This window comes from Drosophila kikkawai, chromosome 3L, assembly GCF_030179895.1.
Source record: "Drosophila kikkawai strain 14028-0561.14 chromosome 3L, DkikHiC1v2, whole genome shotgun sequence".
In the NCBI taxonomy this organism is placed as follows: domain Eukaryota; kingdom Metazoa; phylum Arthropoda; class Insecta; order Diptera; family Drosophilidae; genus Drosophila; species Drosophila kikkawai.
This window is the reverse complement of record NC_091730.1, coordinates 16,847,919-16,866,654: the sequence shown is the minus strand read 5'-3', so window position 1 is coordinate 16,866,654 and position 18,736 is coordinate 16,847,919. Positions and strand designations below refer to the sequence as shown.

Genomic DNA, 18,736 nt, shown 5'->3' with positions numbered 1-18,736 from the left:
AGTAAAATTGTGTAATTTTACCTCGTGAACGGAAAGTCTGGCAGCGTTCATGAGCGACCAACATTGCCAGATTGTTCGTTCATGAGCAAACAATATCGATTGGATGCTATCGAGTTCCACCCATCTCTGGCGTCTCAAAGCGGGAAATTTTGCGAAAAACAAGACGAATCAGGTAAGCTAATATAACTAAAAAGCAAACCAGAAACTAAAGAGTGTACTTGCAGACATGGCGCCTTCTTCCTCACAAGAACCGCCACAGGTTCCGCTGAGGAACTGCGCCTTGGCGCCACATCGACTGAAGACCCCGAGCCGCAAAATTACCGACCCCTACTTGGTCAATTTTGCAAAGCGCATCAACTCTGAAATCCGCGTTGGAAACTTGTTGTGCCTCGACTGCTATCAGAACTTGAAGAACTTGTACCGCATGAAGATGGCCAATGCCCGGCAGCATCACGAGAAGCGTAAGAGGGAACAGAGCTCTGGGAACAGCATTTCGGATGTAAGCAACAGCCAGCGAATGGTGTCCACCTCCTCCTCCGATGAAGTGTCGGTGCCAGGGAATCGTTCAACTGCTTCGCCGTTATCCTCGCGAGGCTCGTCCCCCACAACCAGTGCTGCAGCGGCGGCCAAGAGACAGCGGACAAGTGCTCCTCCACCGCCATCCTCGCGAGACTCGTCCCCCACAACCAGTGCTGCAGCGGCGGCCAAGAGACAGCGGACAAGTTCTCCTCCACCGCCGATACCGGCGGCATCAGGGAACTCATATGTTAGTGACGACGACGACCCCAATTCGAATCTCAGTCTTAATGCAGTGAATGGCACGCGACTGCCGCACATTCAGCCCATCCCAAAGAGACGTCAGTTTGTTCATCTGAATAAGAATGCGATGGACATTTACCTGGCAGGCACCACCGGCGGGTAAGCCAGTGCGAAAAACTGTCCAACTGCACAGCAATCAACACCTAATTTCCTGTGTAATCCTTCTGGAAGGATCGACTTGAAGTGGTCTTTCATAAGTTTATTGATGAGCAAGAATAAGCCTTGTAAAATATTATTTAAAGCCAATTCTACTTAGTCAAAATGAAAGTGACATGTTTAAGTTTTAGTTTAAATTACTCAATAAATATGTTATATGACTGAAGAATGAAGTAAATAAATAAATACAGACTGTCAAAATGCCGTTTAAAAATCTGATTTATTTTTACAGTGACCAACTTAATTATTGGCACAGTTGGGACGTCTGTCTTTAGCACAGATTATCTCCATTAAATTTAGCAATATATCAATGGAACAAATTTTATTTATATACATTTGTAAATTTCCAATTACATTACCTTCGTTTTATTCATGCATATCATTCCATTAATTTAACAATATTAAAAAACAAGAATTTAATCATTTTTTTAAATTTGTTTATTAGTAACTACCAATTTATTTAAATATACATACTATAACAATCTCATAAGATTAATATCTACATGCGAAAATTTTTTATTTTAGATTTTATATACATTTTTTTAAATAAAAACAATTCTTAATAGTACATAGTCCATAGCAATCGATTGTTTGGGCAGTGTTGCCAGATGAAAATTTGGCTCTCCCCCTAAAAAATCGCCAAAAGTTGAAATTTCCCCCTAAAAAAATGCAGTTTTCCCCCTAAATTAAAAAAATCAGTTAATTTCATAAATATAAGGACGAAACATATTTTTGTTAGTTAATTTTAATGTTTTTTTATACATATGCATCGATAATTTTTTCTGAAAACTCGGCATGGAAACCTCTTTGTTCACAAAAAGTTTCAAAAGTTGTTGCAATTGTTGGGTAAATCATAAATTCTACAATGTTTTTTTAAAACATAGTATAAATACAAGTTTAAAAAAACCCTAAACTTTCCCCCTAAAAATTCTTCCCCCTAAAATTCCCACTAGTACATCAAAAAACCCCTAAATCTAGGGGAAAAACCCCTAACCTGGGAACACTGTGTTTGGCAATCATCGATACTGTCGAGCTATACAAACAGTGGTGTCATTTCGCCGCTTTTCCCGTCAAATTCAGCTTAATTCAGCTTGCCGGAAAATAAACTCTTATATGCGATCCCTGGAATTGGCCAGAATGCCGTGTTGTTATTGCAAAAGCAGCCTAACTTCTTTGATTTTTATATTTTATACTTACAATTATAAACAAAATAACAAACAATTATTTTCTAACAATCGGCTTTTTTCTTAGCCTTTTCCAATTTGGCTTTTTTAGCTGTTTATTTCTAGTAATCTAGCTTTTTTGCTTCGAAAAAATGGCATCACTGGCCATATAAACAATATATAAAAAATTCGAACTGCGATGCAGATTCTAAAGTAATTTTTGTTTTGACTGCAGGAAATAAGCTGCGTTTTACGAAAACCACTGTGGCTCTAGATTCCATAAGCAAAATTTGACTATTCTGCGATCGATATTCTATGTTAACAAACAGCGTTTTCTCTACATTTTAACATTCTACATGAGAATTCGACCAAAATCGAGAATTCGACCCCAAAATCGAGAATTCGACCCCAAACTAATGTTAACTAACAAATTTTACACTGTTGTTCTGTTAGTGTAAGATTGATTTCGACTTTTTAACATGAACGCTTCTCTTAGCTTTTTCCAATTGGAATTCGGCTTTTTTAAGCTGAAAAACGACATCACTGGCAGTTTAAACAATATATAAACAATTCCAACTGCGATGCAGGTGCTTTAGTTGACAGAATTCTCGGCGCAAGCAAATCAAAGGGCTGGAAAAATCTGCTCGGGACACACATCAAAATTCTGGTTTACTAGACACGAGAAATTAACGCAAAATTCCTGGCTAAAATGGCTGACCGCGATGCCGCATCGAATCAGTTGATTGACTACAAAAACTCCCAAACGGTGAGTGTGTTGGTGTGTCTGTGTGCGAGCAAGAATCTGTGTGTGTGTGTGAGTGCCGGCCCGAAATTAGGGAAAAAGAGAAAGGAAGAAGAGGAGGGCAGCAGAAACAAAGCGTTGTTAAAAATAAAATAAACAAAAAACAAGACAATAAAGGCGGGGGCGATTGCTATAATGCTGTACTTTTCTATATCGTTAATAATTAAAAAATGCAAAAAGCCACAGAGATCGTGCATTTCGAAAGCGAACAGTTCAAAGTTCAAGAGCGGTCGCTATCGCGTTCTCTTTTCTCTCTTGATTCCTCTCTCTCCGCCTCTCTGCCTGTTTATTTATACGCATCTTATCAAAACTGACCGGAGTCTGATAAGAGTTATCAGCTTAGCGCTTAGTTTTCCCCGGTGGATTTGGAGGGCCTAATCCAAAGTTTTGGTCTTTGGCCCTTTTTCTCACTGCTAACCTTTGCCTTTTGGTTATTTGTTTTGCTTCCGCCTCTATTTTCGCTTTGCAATTTTCAATTTCATTTGGCACTACTTGCATTTATATTATATTTTATTTATTCGAATTTGTTTGCACTTTCGTGCTAAATGTTCGTTTTCGCTTTTCGTAAACTGTTTGTAGCTGGTATTTTGTGTATGTTTAATGATTTGAAATTTAAAATTCGTGACGCTTGCAAAATGCATAAAGTAACACAGCTCGTTTTTGAAAAGTATTCTAATTACCTTAATGGAATAATTGTAGAAGAATGCAAGGAAATTTTGAAAATTGAATTTTTGAATTCAAAATTTGTTTAAAGTGGGGGTAATAATATTTAAAAATTAAAACTTCATAATTAGACGTAGAATATTCGTACACTTACAGTTTATAGATACAGAACCATTAAAAAAACCCATTTTTAATATTAGGATGCCAAAAAACAATGCAATTATTTTGATTTAAAATAATCATTTGGAAACTCCAACATTTATTGTAAATTTTTTATAAGAGTAATTGAAGTCCACATATTTTCAGGGTTTTAATTTTATATTTAAGAAATAAAGTAATAATATACACTATATAATCTGAGATCTTAAAAAACCATTACAAATATAAAAATATTCAAAATACCTGCTTCATCTAGGCAAAATAATAATATTTATAGAATCCATTGTACAGCCATTATCTATTGGTCTCTCCCTTTTTGTATGTACCCCCCATAAATCGATAAATGAAACTCAAATATTCAGAGTTGAGCTATTTGTCAGTCAGTTTGATAAGCATCGAAAAACCTGCTAAGTAATTGGCCCAAATAGATTAGATTTATCAGTAATATATACCTTTTCGAATTAGTTCGAATTAGCCTTGAAAGTACATTATAAAAGTATATAAACATATATATATATATTTCAATTTAGCAATGAGTTTTGTAATCGATATAATAGCTAAACAAAGAAGCAATTATCTATATTATTTTTGAAAGGAAATGCAATTATCTTTATTACCTTATTGAAGGGAAATACTTTAGTTCTGTTAAAAGGGCGTTAATTAAGAAATATTCTACTCAAGAACTCTCATTGTTTATATTTTTACGGACTGAAAAATAATATAATTATATATCAAACAATATACATATATCTCACGTAAACAAAATTATGACCGCATTAAATGGATGAGTCAAAGAAATCAATTAAAAGCTACCGAGTTAAGCCCCTACTTTATTATACCACAAAAGCAAACAATTACAATTCTTTTTCTATATATATAAATGCATATATGCATATACATATATGACTTGTTTGTGCCGCTTTGAGGTTGGAAAATCGCTGGGAAGTCAATGGACTTTGCTGCGACCGGCTTAATGTTGCATAAACTGGTTGCAATGGGCTGGCTTGTCGTGTCGATCACGAGACAACGAACCCGGCTAAAGAAACCCGTTTTGGGTTTGAGCCTTTCCCGACTTGGAGGGAAAATGCGTTTCAACTGCAAATTTTCTTTCTCCAATTTGGTTATGCAATCCTGAGTTCAAATACACAGACTTATACACTCACTGTATGTGAGAATATGTTTCGAAGTGACCCAGAGAGGAGAGCTAACTTGGCTTGGTTGGTGGCTTTTGGTTCGTGTTGTTTTAGTCGAATTTAAGCTTCTATGACGAAACTGTGAAAACTGCATTCTATCAGGCAATTAAATGTTTGCCTTTGTTTCGCTGAATAATCATGGCAACTATGTAGTTGGGTTCTTTGTTTCCACATATAGTGGGAGAATCGTATAATATACCTTAATTGACGCGATTAACCAAGAATTTGAACCAATTCTAGGATACCCAGATACCCATAAACCAGATATTTGTATTGGGAAAGGTCGTAAAATGGTTTGATCGAAGGGAAAAAAGTTTGAACTGTATTGTTTATACTGCTTCGTTGTTAAATAAACTATAAATAATATATTAACTTTGCTTAAGAATCTTAGTAAGTACCTAAAATGAATATATATTTTATGAAAGCTTAGATATAATGACATAAAACTCAATTTCTTTGAATTAATTTCTTTAATAAATAGTTTTAAACAATTCATTTTAGAAAACATTTTAAATCAAGAAGCTATTTTATAGATTTTATAGATAAATTAGACATCTTAAAGTACAATTTCACAACTCATCACTTGAAATCTTCGTTGTAATATCAAAATTAATCATCTCTTGTATTTTCTGCCCTTCAAATGACTCAGTTTCTTGTGATAAATGATATCTAGTAGACAATGTTGTCTCTCCTTTAATATTTATCAGATGCACAGTGATCTGTTTAAGCCTACCTCATTAACATTTTGTTTGTTCGCTTCGCTGACATGTTGCAATTAAAAAAGACTTTAGTAGTTCATGTATTTTTGCATTCTTTTTTTCTTTTTTGAGATCGTATGAGGGGTTGCCTTATCACAGTTTGTTTTTCACTGGGAATACACACAAACGCATTTTGGAGGCCCGATACGAACCAGATTGACTTGTTGGGGCGTGAAGCGAGTTCCATTCTCATTCGCATGCCCACTCCCGGTTTTGCTTTATTTTTCGTATCTGTCCCCCCTCTGAAAGTGGCTCCATATTGTTGTCTCAAAGTGCAAACAATACTGATTAAATCGCAGGGAAAAAAAACAAGGCAAGACTGCAGAGAAAAGAGTATACATATGAGCCATAAAAATACTTATATAGAAATTTCAGAAAAAAATTTAAAAATAAAATAAAGAATTTATAAGGAGAGTTCACCAGACAGATAATATAATAAAGAGCTTAAAAGCTGCTTTGAATGTAGAATTAGCTACTGATTGCAACGCAATTAAAAAAGAGGGTCTTTTATATGAAGTATATATATATTTTTTAACATTTGTGGTATTATAAACATGGAAAATAGCTTCTTGTAGACTCTAGATCAGAATACTTTATTAATATTAATTTGGCTGACTTTTCACTTGGGGAATTCTTCAGCCAATTCAAGCAAGAAATGCCCTGATACGGACGAGGCTCCTGTGTCTTCTAGATAAAATATCCCTCAAAGATTTAGTAGTTTAATTTTTAATCCTTGCCAAATATTATTTCGTTTCTTTTTAGTCATCCAACTTCTACGAATAAAGATCGTATAAAATAGATAACAACAATAGGGCACTTAAAAGTAAACAATTCCCTAAGTCACGCCACCTAAATGACTTTGTTGCGAAATATAAACGGCAGCTTAATTTATATGTTTGACAACTCACCAGCAGGGGGTTAAGTTTGATATATATAGATATCACCTCTATATGGTATATACAACTCTTTAATATGCGCACACACAGTGTTCTAGAAATGCTTTCAAATTAGAATTTCGCAATAACATTTGCTAAATAGTGTGCATTGTTGCCGGTGACAGTTTTGCAAAGTGACTTGTGAGTGACTTGAGTTAATTCTATAATGAGTGGATGGCTTGCATGCGAAATAAACGATTAAAGACTGGGGACAGGGTGTGTCTCCAGGGAAATTAATTGAAAACACAGGAAGATGATGATATGGGAAGACACTTGATATAATACAAAGAAGATCTCTGGTTGATAAATGACAAAACATTTAGCAAAGCTAATTGATATTTCAGGTCCGATCAGACAGCGATATTTGGCTTCAATGGGAATTAATAATTTATTGTTATTATTTTATAAAATGAGGTTATTAATTGAAATACAAAAACCAGGGAATTTAAGGGGTTACCTTTAAAAATGTTAATTAATTTAATGCCTCAATCAATTATCGTTATCTAATCAGTTAAATTTCATGATTGTTCGTTTAAAAGTTCCCTTAAACACTTTAATTTCCTCGGAATTATTTTTCCACTTAACTAAAATTCCATGCAAATATTTTTTGTGCACCAAAACACCTTTCAAAGTGACCCCCTGCGTAGTGATAAAGTCCTACAATCTTTATGTTTATGTTTTTGGTGGTGACAGCGTCCATAGATTATAAATATGAAATATGAAAGTCCGCAAGACCAAAAAAAGAATTATCGCCTAAAGCTTCGATAAGATTAGGCGACACTTTGAACTGGTAATATTATATAACGAAAAAAGTAAGTAGAATTGCACTTTGCAACGTAGCCGGTAAAGTTTTTCTTTATTTGTATAATTTAAAAAAAATGAATTAGTAAACCATTTGCTTGGTAACTTGAAAAGTTGCATTAAAAGGTCACAACTAAGTTGTTTTTTTTATTTTATTTTCTTTTCTCAGGTCTCCCCTGGAGCCATTACCACTGGCCATGGAGCACCCATTGGCATCAAGGATGCCACACAGACGGTGGGTCCCCGCGGACCCGTTCTCCTGCAGGACGTGAACTTCCTCGATGAGATGTCCCACTTTGATCGCGAAAGGATTCCCGAGCGTGTGGTCCATGCCAAGGGAGCTGGTGCCTTTGGTTACTTTGAGGTTACCCACGATATCAGCCAGTACTGTGCCGCCAAGATGTTCGACAAGGTGAAGAAGCGCACTCCCCTGGCCATCCGTTTCTCCACGGTGGGCGGTGAGAGCGGATCTGCGGATACTGCTCGTGATCCTCGTGGTTTCGCCGTCAAGTTCTACACGGAGGATGGTGTCTGGGATTTGGTGGGCAACAACACACCCATTTTCTTCATCCGTGATCCCATTTTGTTCCCCAGCTTCATTCACACCCAGAAGCGTAATCCTCAGACGCATCTGAAGGATCCTGATATGTTCTGGGATTTCCTTACCCTGCGTCCCGAGTCGACGCATCAGGTGAGCTTCCTGTTCGGCGATCGTGGCACTCCCGATGGCTATTGCCACATGAACGGCTATGGCTCGCACACCTTTAAGTTGGTGAATGCCAAGGGTGAGCCCGTCTATGCCAAGTTCCACATGAAGACGGATCAGGGCATCAAGAATCTGGATGTTAAGGCGGCCGATCAGTTGGCCAGCAGTGATCCGGATTATAGCATTCGGGATCTGTACAACAGGATCAAGACCTGCAAGTTCCCCAGCTGGACGATGTACATCCAGGTGATGACCTTCGATGAGGCCAAGAAATTCAAGTACAATCCGTTCGATATAACCAAGATCTGGCCGCACAAGGAGTATCCCTTGATTCCCGTGGGCAAGCTGGTGCTGGATCGCAATCCCAAGAATTACTTTGCCGAGGTATGGATACTATTCTTCCAGACATTTCTGTTTTGCTAATAAATTATTATTTTCAGGTGGAGCAAATCGCCTTCAGCCCGGCTCATATGGTGCCTGGTATTGAGCCATCTCCGGACAAGATGCTCCAGGGTCGCCTGTTCTCCTACTCGGACACCCATCGTCATCGTCTGGGACCCAACTATCTGCAGATTCCCGTCAACTGTCCCTACAAGGTGAAGGTTAGCAACTTCCAGCGCGATGGCGCCATGAATGTCACCGACAACCAGGATGGTGCCCCCAACTATTTCCCCAACTCCTTCAATGGACCCCAGGAATGCCCCAGGGCCAGGGCCCTGTCAACCTGCTGCCCCGTCACTGGCGATGTCTATCGCTATAGCAGCGGCGATACTGAGGATAACTATGGCCAGGTCACCGATTTCTGGGTCTATGTCCTGGACAAGTGCGCCAAGAAGCGTCTGGTGCAGAACATTGCCGATCATCTGAGCAACGCCAGCCAGTTCCTGCAGGAGCGTGCGGTGAAGAACTTCACCCTGGTTCATGCCGATTTCGGACGCATGCTGACCGAAGCTCTCAATCTGGCCAAGTCCTCCAAGTTCTAAGCATGATCTGGTTTTTATTGGCCTTAATTACGGTTTAACTCTATTTTGGAACTCAACAATTCCGAGAACACCCAACTCCAACGACTCTAAGAACAAAAAGCGTTCTGCTTTTCGGCTACTTTGGTTGCGGGCTAAAAATCAAATGAATTCATTAATTATTGTGCTTGTGTCTTGTTTTGATATTCAAAATTGTTTCAGATTATACACGAAATACAATTATATGCAAATGATGGACATAAATATGCAATAAAACTCTATATTTTGATAAAAAAATATGTATTTAAAATGGTGTGTCGTTGGGTGTTATGATTAAATATTACAAATAATTTAAAATTATATTTTTTGTTAATATTTAAACCCTTGCAGGGTATTGTAATTTCAGTCAGAAGTTTGCAACGCAGTGAAGGAGACCTTTCCGACCCTATAAAGTATATATATTCTTGATCAGCATTAACATGCGAATCTTTCTAGACATGTCCGGAAAAAATCGATTTTTTGGCCATATTTGCAAAATTTGATAAGGGGTTACATCATTAAAATTTTTGTTTTTGATAAAAAATTGAATTTTCAAAATTGAAATCAAAAATAAATGAAGAATGCAGATTTATTAACTGCAGAAAATCTAGCACAGAACAGTTTTCCGATTTAAAATTAATGCTCTTTTGGCCGAGTTATGATATTTTTACTTAAAAAAAATCAAGAAGTTTTTTAATATAAAAAATCAGATTTTATAATACAAAATAATATTTTTCTAAGTCAAGGAATCATTTCCGACCCCATAAACCATATATATTCTTGATCAGCATTAACATGCGAATCTTTCTAGACATGTCCGGAAGATATCGATTTTTTTGCCATTTTTGCGAAATTTGATAAGGGGTTACATCATTAAAATTAGCAAAAATGGCCCAAAATTTTGATTTCTTAAAATTTTAAATTTGGTATGCATTTTTTTTAGGCTTATAAAAACTAACACAAAACCGCTTTCCGAATCGAATTTAATGCATTTTTGGCTTATTTGTGATATATTTTAATTTTAACCTGCAAGGGTATACAAACTTTGCCTGGTTAAAGTTAGCTTTCTTTCTTGTTTAATTAGAAATAATCGATTTTAAATTCAATACCAAATTTTAGCTTCACGAAGTTAGTTTTCTTTCTTGTTTTATATAATTTATTAAATTTCAAAATGAAAGCAACAGGTTTTCCAACCCCAAAACTCCAAAACTGTAAAAGCCTATCGATTGTTCAAGTAATCGTATTTGTTTATTTTTATTGTATTTTTTAATGTTACAAAAATAAAACAAAATATATTTTCAACGTTTCCTTTAAAATTTAAATAATAAACTAGATTTTATTAGACTTCATTTTGGAATTCCAAAATACATGCAACAGGTCTTTGAAACAATGACTCCAAAACTGTTGTGAAATATCGATTGTTGAAGTAATAGTTAACGCACAACTTACCATCTCTAGCAGGGCTAATATTTAAACATGGGCGCGCACTTGTTGAATTTGTATTATAATTAAAAGCAAAGAAAATAAAATTTTAAGTTTGTTTTGAGCTTTTTATTTGTATTTGATATTTTCTTTTACAAACTATATAAAACATAAATCATTTGCAAATGTACACAGTATCATTTAGGCTTACACTAAAGGCTATTTTGTGTGTGTGTGCTCTCGTTTCGCAATCGCAATTAAGTTGAGTAGATTGTTCATTTCAAATTTTCCTTTACGAATATATGTACGTTCTCTCAGTCTAGTTATTAAAAATATATAATTGAACGATATTTACCCCGTGGCTTTCTTCTTTAATATTCTTTATGCTAAATGCAACGCTTAAGTAACATTAATTGTGGTTTAATTGCTTAGCTGGGCTCGTTCTCTGAAAGTATTATTTCGCTATACAATATAATTAATGTTCTTTCATGTTTGTATAAAAAACGGTTTCCGCAAATGCATCTCTTCAGATCATTCCACACAAAGGCACTTCTTTATCTTGTACAGTGTTCCCTAATATATTCAATATTGATTTCCATTGCTGTTTCTGTGTCTGTTGTGATTGTGATTTAACCCTAAAGGATTTCCTAACTAACCTCCTAAATCGTCTGATTCGCCTTCAGCGCCGCTTCCCGGGCATATATCTGCGCCCATTCGGGGAAGGTGTTGAGATTGGGATACACAACCAGTCCCCAGGTCTGACAGAACACAAACAGCACAACAATGGTAATAATTGTGGGTCCAATACCAGCAATGGCCATGTCCTTGGTCCTAATGTTGGCATAGCCGGCAACTAAAGCGTTGGGCGGAGTGCTTACGGGCAAGTGGAAGGCCATGCTGCAGGCCAAACCGGCGGGCAGGATCAGGTACAGTGGGTGAATCTCAATGGCCAAGGCCATTTCCGCCAGCACGGGCACAATAATGTTGGCAATGGCCACATTGGAGCTGAAGGCTGTCAAGAAAACAGCCACCAGAATGACCACCAACAGCAGGACGGCATTGGGCAGGACCTTCAATCCAATCAAGGCATTACCAATCAGTGTGGCCATGCCGCTCACCTTGCTGCCTTCGGCCAGGGCAAAGCCACCTCCCAGCAGGAATACCAGACCCCATGGCACTTTAGTTTGGATAAACTTCCAGGTGATGAGCGAGGGAGTGGGTCCCGTGGGCACTTGGCCGCCGCGTCGGCAGCAGTAGCGCAGGAAGGCATAGTTGGCGGGCAGAATGAAGCACATGATGACCACGAAAATGGTGGGCATGGAGTTGCGAATGTCCCTAAAAAACAGGAAGATTAATTAAATGTAATAATTAAAAAGGATATCCTTCAACTCACTTGGTATTCAGCCAATCAGCCCAGCCCAAAAAGATGCCCGGCTTGCGGGTAAAGTACATGATAACCATGAAAATGAACAGGATCATCACTTGAATCTCATGAATGGACATGGGTCCCAGCTCCTTGTAGCGCTGATCGATAACCTTCTTGGCCACATGAGCACCCTCCTTGCCCCGCTGCACCTCCTGGGCCTCCTTGCTATTGGGACGCCACAGACCCATGAAGTGCCATTGCAGAAACAGGAAGGTCAGCAGTGTGTACACCAACATGGAGGGCACCGAGTAGAACATGAATGTGGGGAAATCCATGTGTTCAGTGGAATTGGCGAAGCGAGCATCGTAGATACCCTTGAAGGTCAAATTGGTGGCGGTACCAATGATGGTTCCACAACCGCCCAAGGACGAGGCATAGGCAATGCCCAGATAGTAGCAAAGTGTGATTTTCGTGGGATAAGGTGGCCTGAAAAACACATTATAGAATTAGTTCTTAATCTTGATATATAAACAAAAATAATAAACTCACTCATCCGGATTGTCCTTCTTGTTGTTGCCAACAATTTGGTATTCGGGTTCATGGTTAATTTTGCACACTCCCTGGGCCTGCAGCTCCTCTAGAACAGCTTGGATAATGGGGCACATCATGGCCGTGCAGGCGGCATTCGAGATCCACATGGACAGAAACATGGTCACCATAATCAGGCCAAAGTGTAATCTAAACAAGGAAAATAAAAATAATTTTTGTAAATTTAAATTTAAATTATAAAAGAAAATCTTTAATTATTTCTTACCTGCGGGGACTGCAGCCCACGATCTGGATTACACGCAAGGCAAGACGCTTGTGCAGGTTACAGTATTCCACGGCAAGGGCCACCATAATGCCGCCCATGAACATGACCAGTGTATCTTTGAAATACAGCTGACAGGTTTGATTGGAGCTCTAGAAATTTAAAATAATACAAATAATAGTAAATATGGAAAATTTAGAAATATTTAAATAAAAACTCACCATTATTCCCATTACAGGGAATGCCACAATGGGTATCATGGAGGTTATATATAGCGGCAAGGCTTCTGTGACCCAAAAAACGGCCATAACCAACAGCAGGTACATGCAACGATATTCCTGTAAAATAATTAGATTATTAATTAATATGGTATAATTATTATAAAGTATTTAACTAGATTATTAATTTATTCATTATTTAAGTCTTTCAAAACTTACGGGAGTGTTGTTCAGGAGCATCACGGGCAGGCATAGCAGGGGCACTAGGAAGACCACCAGCCCCTTCCAATGATTGGCAAAGAAATTGGAACACTTTACCGGAGGTTGAGGCGGTTCACCGATTTCACTGTGGAATAAAAATTAAAAAATTAGTAAAAAAATAATGTATATATATATAATGTAAAATAAAATAATAAATAAATAAAAAATTAATATAAATTTATTTATTTATTATTTTATTTTTTTTTATGTATTAAAATGAATAAATAAATAAATAAATAAAAAAAATATAAAAATAAATATATAAATATAAAAATCTAAGTGTTAATATTATTTAAGACATTAAATACAGAGATATTAAAATGAGATATCAATGATACCACAGTATTTTATTAAAAAAAATTTAAAAATAAATTAATAGTTCTAAAAATATGCTAAAAAGACAAAAAAATAGTTTCTTGCTTAATTTTTAATTCCTTTTTAAAGGTTTTTAAAATCAAAGCCATATAATAATTAAATTAATTATAAATTAATAAATTAATTAATGATTTCATGAATATTTTTCACGATTTATTCAATATGATATAAAAATACAATATAAATTAAAAAGAAATTTTATATTAAATCAAAAAAAATCGGAATAAATCATCCATCACTTAAAGTTTTTATTGAGCATATAAACTTTTCCACTGTTATATTTAATTTCATTCAAAAAATCAAAAGAAATCAATCATTGCCTCAGGCAATTATCATATTTCATAATATATACTTACACTTCCATTTTGATGTCCAGCGGTGGCCTTAGGATCTATAAACAAATGGAGCAAAAGAAAAAAAATAAATCAATTAAAATTGTTCAAGAATCAAGAACGAGCCCCCCGAAGCACTTGTTGCCAAGCCGTTGTTGTCATTGTACCCAAAAGTAAAGTGAACCCCGTACTGAACCCGAGAATCGGTTGTCATCGCTTCACGCTTCATTAAAATGCCATCCATCAATATATAACCAATTGAAAATCATTTGAATCGGGCACAAACCCAGACACCATCACGCCCAAAACAAAATAAGTAAATAGAAGAGGGGCAGGCATATGGAAATCAGGCGCGTGATATAATTTCTTTTTGCAAAAAAAAAATAAGGAAAAAACCAAGTCTTGCAGTAAAATGGAAATCAAATAGAATGGAACGGAACGAGTGAGTGTGTGCCAGAAAATTTGTCACTGTCTGGGGTGAATATTCTATATACTTTGCTTTTAATTTAGGTAGGCGCGCATATTCATGACGACAGTTGGCCTCTATAGTATCTATCTATATCACGAGCGTCATAACCCCATGCTCCTGGCACTCCTCCTCCTCTGGTGGTTAGGTAATCTATGCGTAAGTTGTCCAAACATAAATAAAACACATATGTACGAGCACAGGCCCTCACGTTCTGGGTTAGGAGGAGGCACGGCCTAATCGCTGATTCCGGCAAAAGTCCCTTATCGGCATAAAACTAACAATCAATCAAGCCATTAAGCTCCAGACAAATATAATAACAGGGCCCGTCATTCACTCTCATTCTTCGCATTTTCTATACCCTTTTAACAAAGCCCACACACAATAGTGTGTATCTACGTATTTATGGCTCTGTAGATACATCTGAATGAAAGCACCCACTAATTATAGATCGGTGCAGGGACAGAGACCCCTCGGCAATGTCAATGCCAATGATATGAGCATAGAAAATATGTAAGAGCTTTTCCTGGCCTAAGCCCTTGGCGACTGATAGAGCCACAAAGAGCTGTTGAAATGGATCTGTGGCGTGCCACATGCAAACCTCTAAAGAGGCCATTGACTGACAACAACGTCAAGTGAAATGTCGTCGTAAAGCATTATTTTTATTCTTTGTAAAATGTGGATGGTCCCTCACGTGCCATCTCATAAATAATAACCAAGTTAAGGTTTCTTTGAAGCCAGAAGATTTTTGGTAGAAAGCCACAAATTTTATTTATTTATTTTTTAATTTTTGGGGGTTTAAAAACTAATAAAGTTTTTTATTTAGACTAGCGTTGTATTTTAAATTTATTTTTCCAAGTTACTGATTTTAAATGTGTCTAAAAGTATCCAATAAATTCTGTTCTTTAAAATCTCAGTCTTCGTTAAATCATAGCCTACTTTTGGTCGCATTCGAAATTGGTTTTAAATCTGTAGCTCGGAAATAGCTGTTCTCATTTAATAATTTATTTTTTAAGTTTTAAAAATTCTCTATTAATTTCTTTTTTACAATTTTAATAAGTTGATAGTTCAAAATTCAAAATCTAAAATTTGTATCTTTTTCCCTTAAATTATTGTCACTTATTTTTAACATCTTTACCATATTTCCTGTTTTTTTCCCACATTGACAACTTTTGTATTTATCCCAAAAATTAGTAACAAAAATATGTTAAAATAAATAAAATTAATTAGCTTATTTAACAAGTTGTCGCCTTTTGTGCGGCGTTTTACTGCGCTTATCTGGGCTTTTTATTTATTTTACCGCTGTTGTTATTTCGTTTGCTATTATTATTTTGTTTATATATTGTTTACACCGCTTTTGTTGTCGATGGACAGCCAGCAGCGGAATGTTCGTGTGCCTCAGTCAGACGTAATTGGAGATATGCTTTTGTTTATAGGCGACGAACGAAGGAATTTAATTTCACACTGCAATTTTTGTTTTGCATTGGCACGAGATCGAGAGATAGACAAACCCGCCCCCAACATCTATATCAGCCATCATTAGTGTTTATTTTAATGATTCATGAATAGTTCTGTAGATTCTATACAGATATGAATTTTAAATAATTAAAAATAGTAAAAATATAATTTAAAATAGTAAAAAATCGTGTAAAAATGTATATTTAAATTGTGATCTCACTCTGATCGTAAAGTCAAAAGTCTGTTATTATTAATTGAAGAATATTTTCCACACGGCAATTAACAGATCTTTTTTTTGTTGTTTTCAAATTCTAACACGAGCACTGAGAATAGAGATGGTTCCACGCCCCCTTTTATATAGTACTATACTATATAAAGTGGAACATGGAAATTCTATCTCCTGTTGCTGTGCTGTATTGCTGATTGATAGCGAGAGGTGATAGCCAGAGTGAGATGAGAGATAGCCAAAACAGAGATAGACATAGAGATGCAAACAGAAAATTGATAAAGTGGAACCAATATATAATACAAACTTGTATATATTTACGATCTGCGACCACTGGGCTATCAATTGAGAATTGCCCATTGTCTACGTCAGCGAACGCCCTGAATATCAATCAAAATTGAAATCATATACGAGCACGGTTTCAAAAGGTTTATATTATAGGTATATATACTATATATTATTACATCTTTATACTGTAATCTGAATATAAATATGCCTATCTGGAGAGTGGAATTTTTCTAAAGTAACTGACTGAAGTGACAACGATATAGAGTGGCAGAGCAAAGAAAGAGGGTACAGAATCCTATAGAGTTTTATAAAAAATAGTAAACAGAAAAAAACCATCTTAAGGACAAGTTTGTAAAGATAGTATCTGATGATTCTATTTACAAACATATTACATATATAAAATATTAGATCATGGAATAAACTACCAAAGCATTTTACTATATCGTGAGGTTTATTTCCCAAGGAAAATTTAATTAAAAAAGCTATTAATAAAACCCCAATTAAGCTATATCCTAAAAGTACTCCACGCTTGATTGAAACCGTATCAAGTATCAATTCCCAAATCGAATTATACCCCAGTATACCACAATTACCTCTAATGGCCAGGTACAAGCCCAACTTCTAACAGCTTATAAACAATGATGTGGGGAATCAACTAATAATAGTTCAGAGAACTCTTCCCACACACGAAACACCAAAAGTTCTCGCTTTATTTTCGCTGTTCGAGCAGTAGGGGATTCCCCTCAAGATAATTGAACCGCCTTTGGCGGGCAAAACAATCAGGAAAACTGGCATATAAGTAAAAATGAAATGGAATTGTCTTAGGACCATCAACAAGAAATGTATGTATGTATTGTCATTGTGTTGTTTTCGCGGTAAATAAATTAATGGCCCCGTTTACAAACAATTTACCAAATGCCTTTTGTTTGGTGTGTACGTCCGACTCGACAGATTCAGCGATAGAGAGAGCTGCACTTTAATTGCAAATAGATATAGACAGCCCCCCGAGATGTCGTTGTCTTCTCTGGGCGTTCTCGATAAGTGGAGTAAAGTGTTTACAAGTTAATTGAAATAATGGGTCATGGGGAGAGGGCACAAAGTCACATTCCAAAGGAGCAACAAAGTGTACCCAGCTGAGGCACTTGCCGCAAAAAAAACTTTATTTATTAACCCTCAAATGCTCACGTATTTGCGTAAATTAGCGTATCAATAAACAGGCTATATATAGGAGTCTTAAATATACATACTATATACACAGTTTCAGCTTGAGTGCACTTTAAAAATGCTTTAATGCGGAAGTTAAGTGGAAATTTATGTTACGAAATTTACGGATGATGAGTAACACAACACGGTTGACTTGGCGAGAAAGCGTTAAAGAGTTTAATAAAAATTAACATCAATGAAAAATGTAAAGCAATTTAATTGGGGAATTGTTTATGTAATAAATCATACAGGGAAATTAAGGTGAATTTATTTAAATTTTGATAATAAATGTAAGTTAATAATTAGGGAAGAAGGCAAGTAACTAATAGATAAACAAAGCTGCTTTAAATTCATGTTGTAATTAAAATTATACACTAAATTTAAAGGAAGTTAATTATAGCTTAAGTTAAGGGGTTATCCGGGTTTTGAAATTTAAAAAAATGAATTTTTTTCAAACTATTTTATATAATAGTACAAAGTGTCAGGAATGTTGTCCGAAAATTTCAAGTCGATCGAAGCAAAACTGTACGAATGGGAGAAATTTAAAGCCCAGCGCGTCGTATGAGTCACAACTGGCAATTAAAACTTTAAACGCGTTTTTCTCGAAACCACTTTCTTGAAGTCGGTAGTCAAGATTTCTCGAAAACTACTGGACCGATCGACTTCAGATTTTCCACACTTCTTCTAGACATGTTTTTCTTGTCTCTGAACGAAGGATTTTTTATATCTTCAATTAGAACCGATTTTATAACCCCAAATATGGCCAAAATTGACGTAAAAAGGGTCATTTTTCATGAAAAACGCTCCCAAAAATTCAATTTTTAATTTTTTTAAAAATCCTTCGTTCAGAGACAAGCCAGACACATAAGCTAACAGAAAAATTTTGGTTTTTTGATTTCAAATAAAAATTGACGGAGAAATCCTGCCTACCGCAAGGACATAATTTTTTTTAGGGTTAAGTTCAACCCTCCCTCAACGGCTCATTTGTGAATATTTCTTGTTCAATATTTTACAGAATTTAGTTCAAACTTTATGTATTAATGTAGAATAAATGAAATTTGCCAAATTGTCATAGGATCTTTTAAAAAAATTCTGGAAAATAGGCCTTTTTTTGTGGTTCTAAACCCGGATAACCCCTTAAGATAAATACTAGCCTA

The 18,736-nt window shown here is 35.9% G+C and overlaps 3 protein-coding genes across 5 annotated transcripts in view; 2 read left to right on the top strand and 1 right to left on the bottom strand.

Annotated features, from left to right (window-relative positions):
* Positions 1-11: 11 nt before the first annotated feature.
* HipHop (HP1-HOAP-interacting protein) lies at positions 12-1,156 on the top strand. Its single transcript, XM_017182122.3, has 2 exons — positions 12-172; positions 225-1,156. The coding sequence occupies exons 1-2, from the start codon at positions 82-84 to the stop codon at positions 920-922; spliced, it is 789 nt and encodes a 262-aa protein (XP_017037611.2). The 5' UTR covers positions 12-81; the 3' UTR covers positions 923-1,156.
* A 1,554-nt stretch (positions 1,157-2,710) lies between these two features.
* Cat (Catalase) lies at positions 2,711-9,411 on the top strand. The gene is made up of 3 exons (XM_017182154.3): positions 2,711-2,904; positions 7,619-8,539; positions 8,596-9,411. Exons 1-3 carry the CDS (start codon positions 2,848-2,850, stop codon positions 9,136-9,138), a joined length of 1,521 nt encoding a protein of 506 aa, XP_017037643.1. The 5' UTR covers positions 2,711-2,847; the 3' UTR covers positions 9,139-9,411.
* A 1,278-nt stretch (positions 9,412-10,689) lies between these two features.
* The window catches only part of Indy (I'm not dead yet), a 35,316-nt gene continuing 27,269 nt past the window's right edge, over positions 10,690-18,736 (bottom strand). For all 3 annotated transcript variants that reach the window (XM_017182141.2, XM_017182142.3, XM_017182143.3), the window contains exons 2-8: positions 13,963-13,997; positions 13,190-13,316; positions 12,974-13,090; positions 12,756-12,904; positions 12,491-12,679; positions 11,969-12,427; positions 10,690-11,910 (exon numbers count right to left, since the gene is read on the bottom strand). In XM_017182141.2, coding sequence (XP_017037630.1) covers positions 11,235-11,910; positions 11,969-12,427; positions 12,491-12,679; positions 12,756-12,904; positions 12,974-13,090; positions 13,190-13,316; positions 13,963-13,997 — 1,752 coding nt within the window. In that variant the 3' untranslated portion in view covers positions 10,690-11,234. The remainder of the gene's footprint in view (positions 11,911-11,968; positions 12,428-12,490; positions 12,680-12,755; positions 12,905-12,973; positions 13,091-13,189; positions 13,317-13,962; positions 13,998-18,736) is intronic.

Coding starts and splice junctions, on each gene's coding strand:
- HipHop (XM_017182122.3), top strand. CDS start 82: ATGAGCAAACAATATCGATTGGATGCTATCGAGTTCCACCCATCTCTG. Junction 173..224: donor CGAAAAACAAGACGAATCAG/GTAAGCTAATAT, acceptor GTGTACTTGCAG/ACATGGCGCCTTCTTCCTCA.
- Cat (XM_017182154.3), top strand. CDS start 2,848: ATGGCTGACCGCGATGCCGCATCGAATCAGTTGATTGACTACAAAAAC. Junction 2,905..7,618: donor ACTACAAAAACTCCCAAACG/GTGAGTGTGTTG, acceptor TTCTTTTCTCAG/GTCTCCCCTGGAGCCATTAC. Junction 8,540..8,595: donor CCAAGAATTACTTTGCCGAG/GTATGGATACTA, acceptor TATTATTTTCAG/GTGGAGCAAATCGCCTTCAG.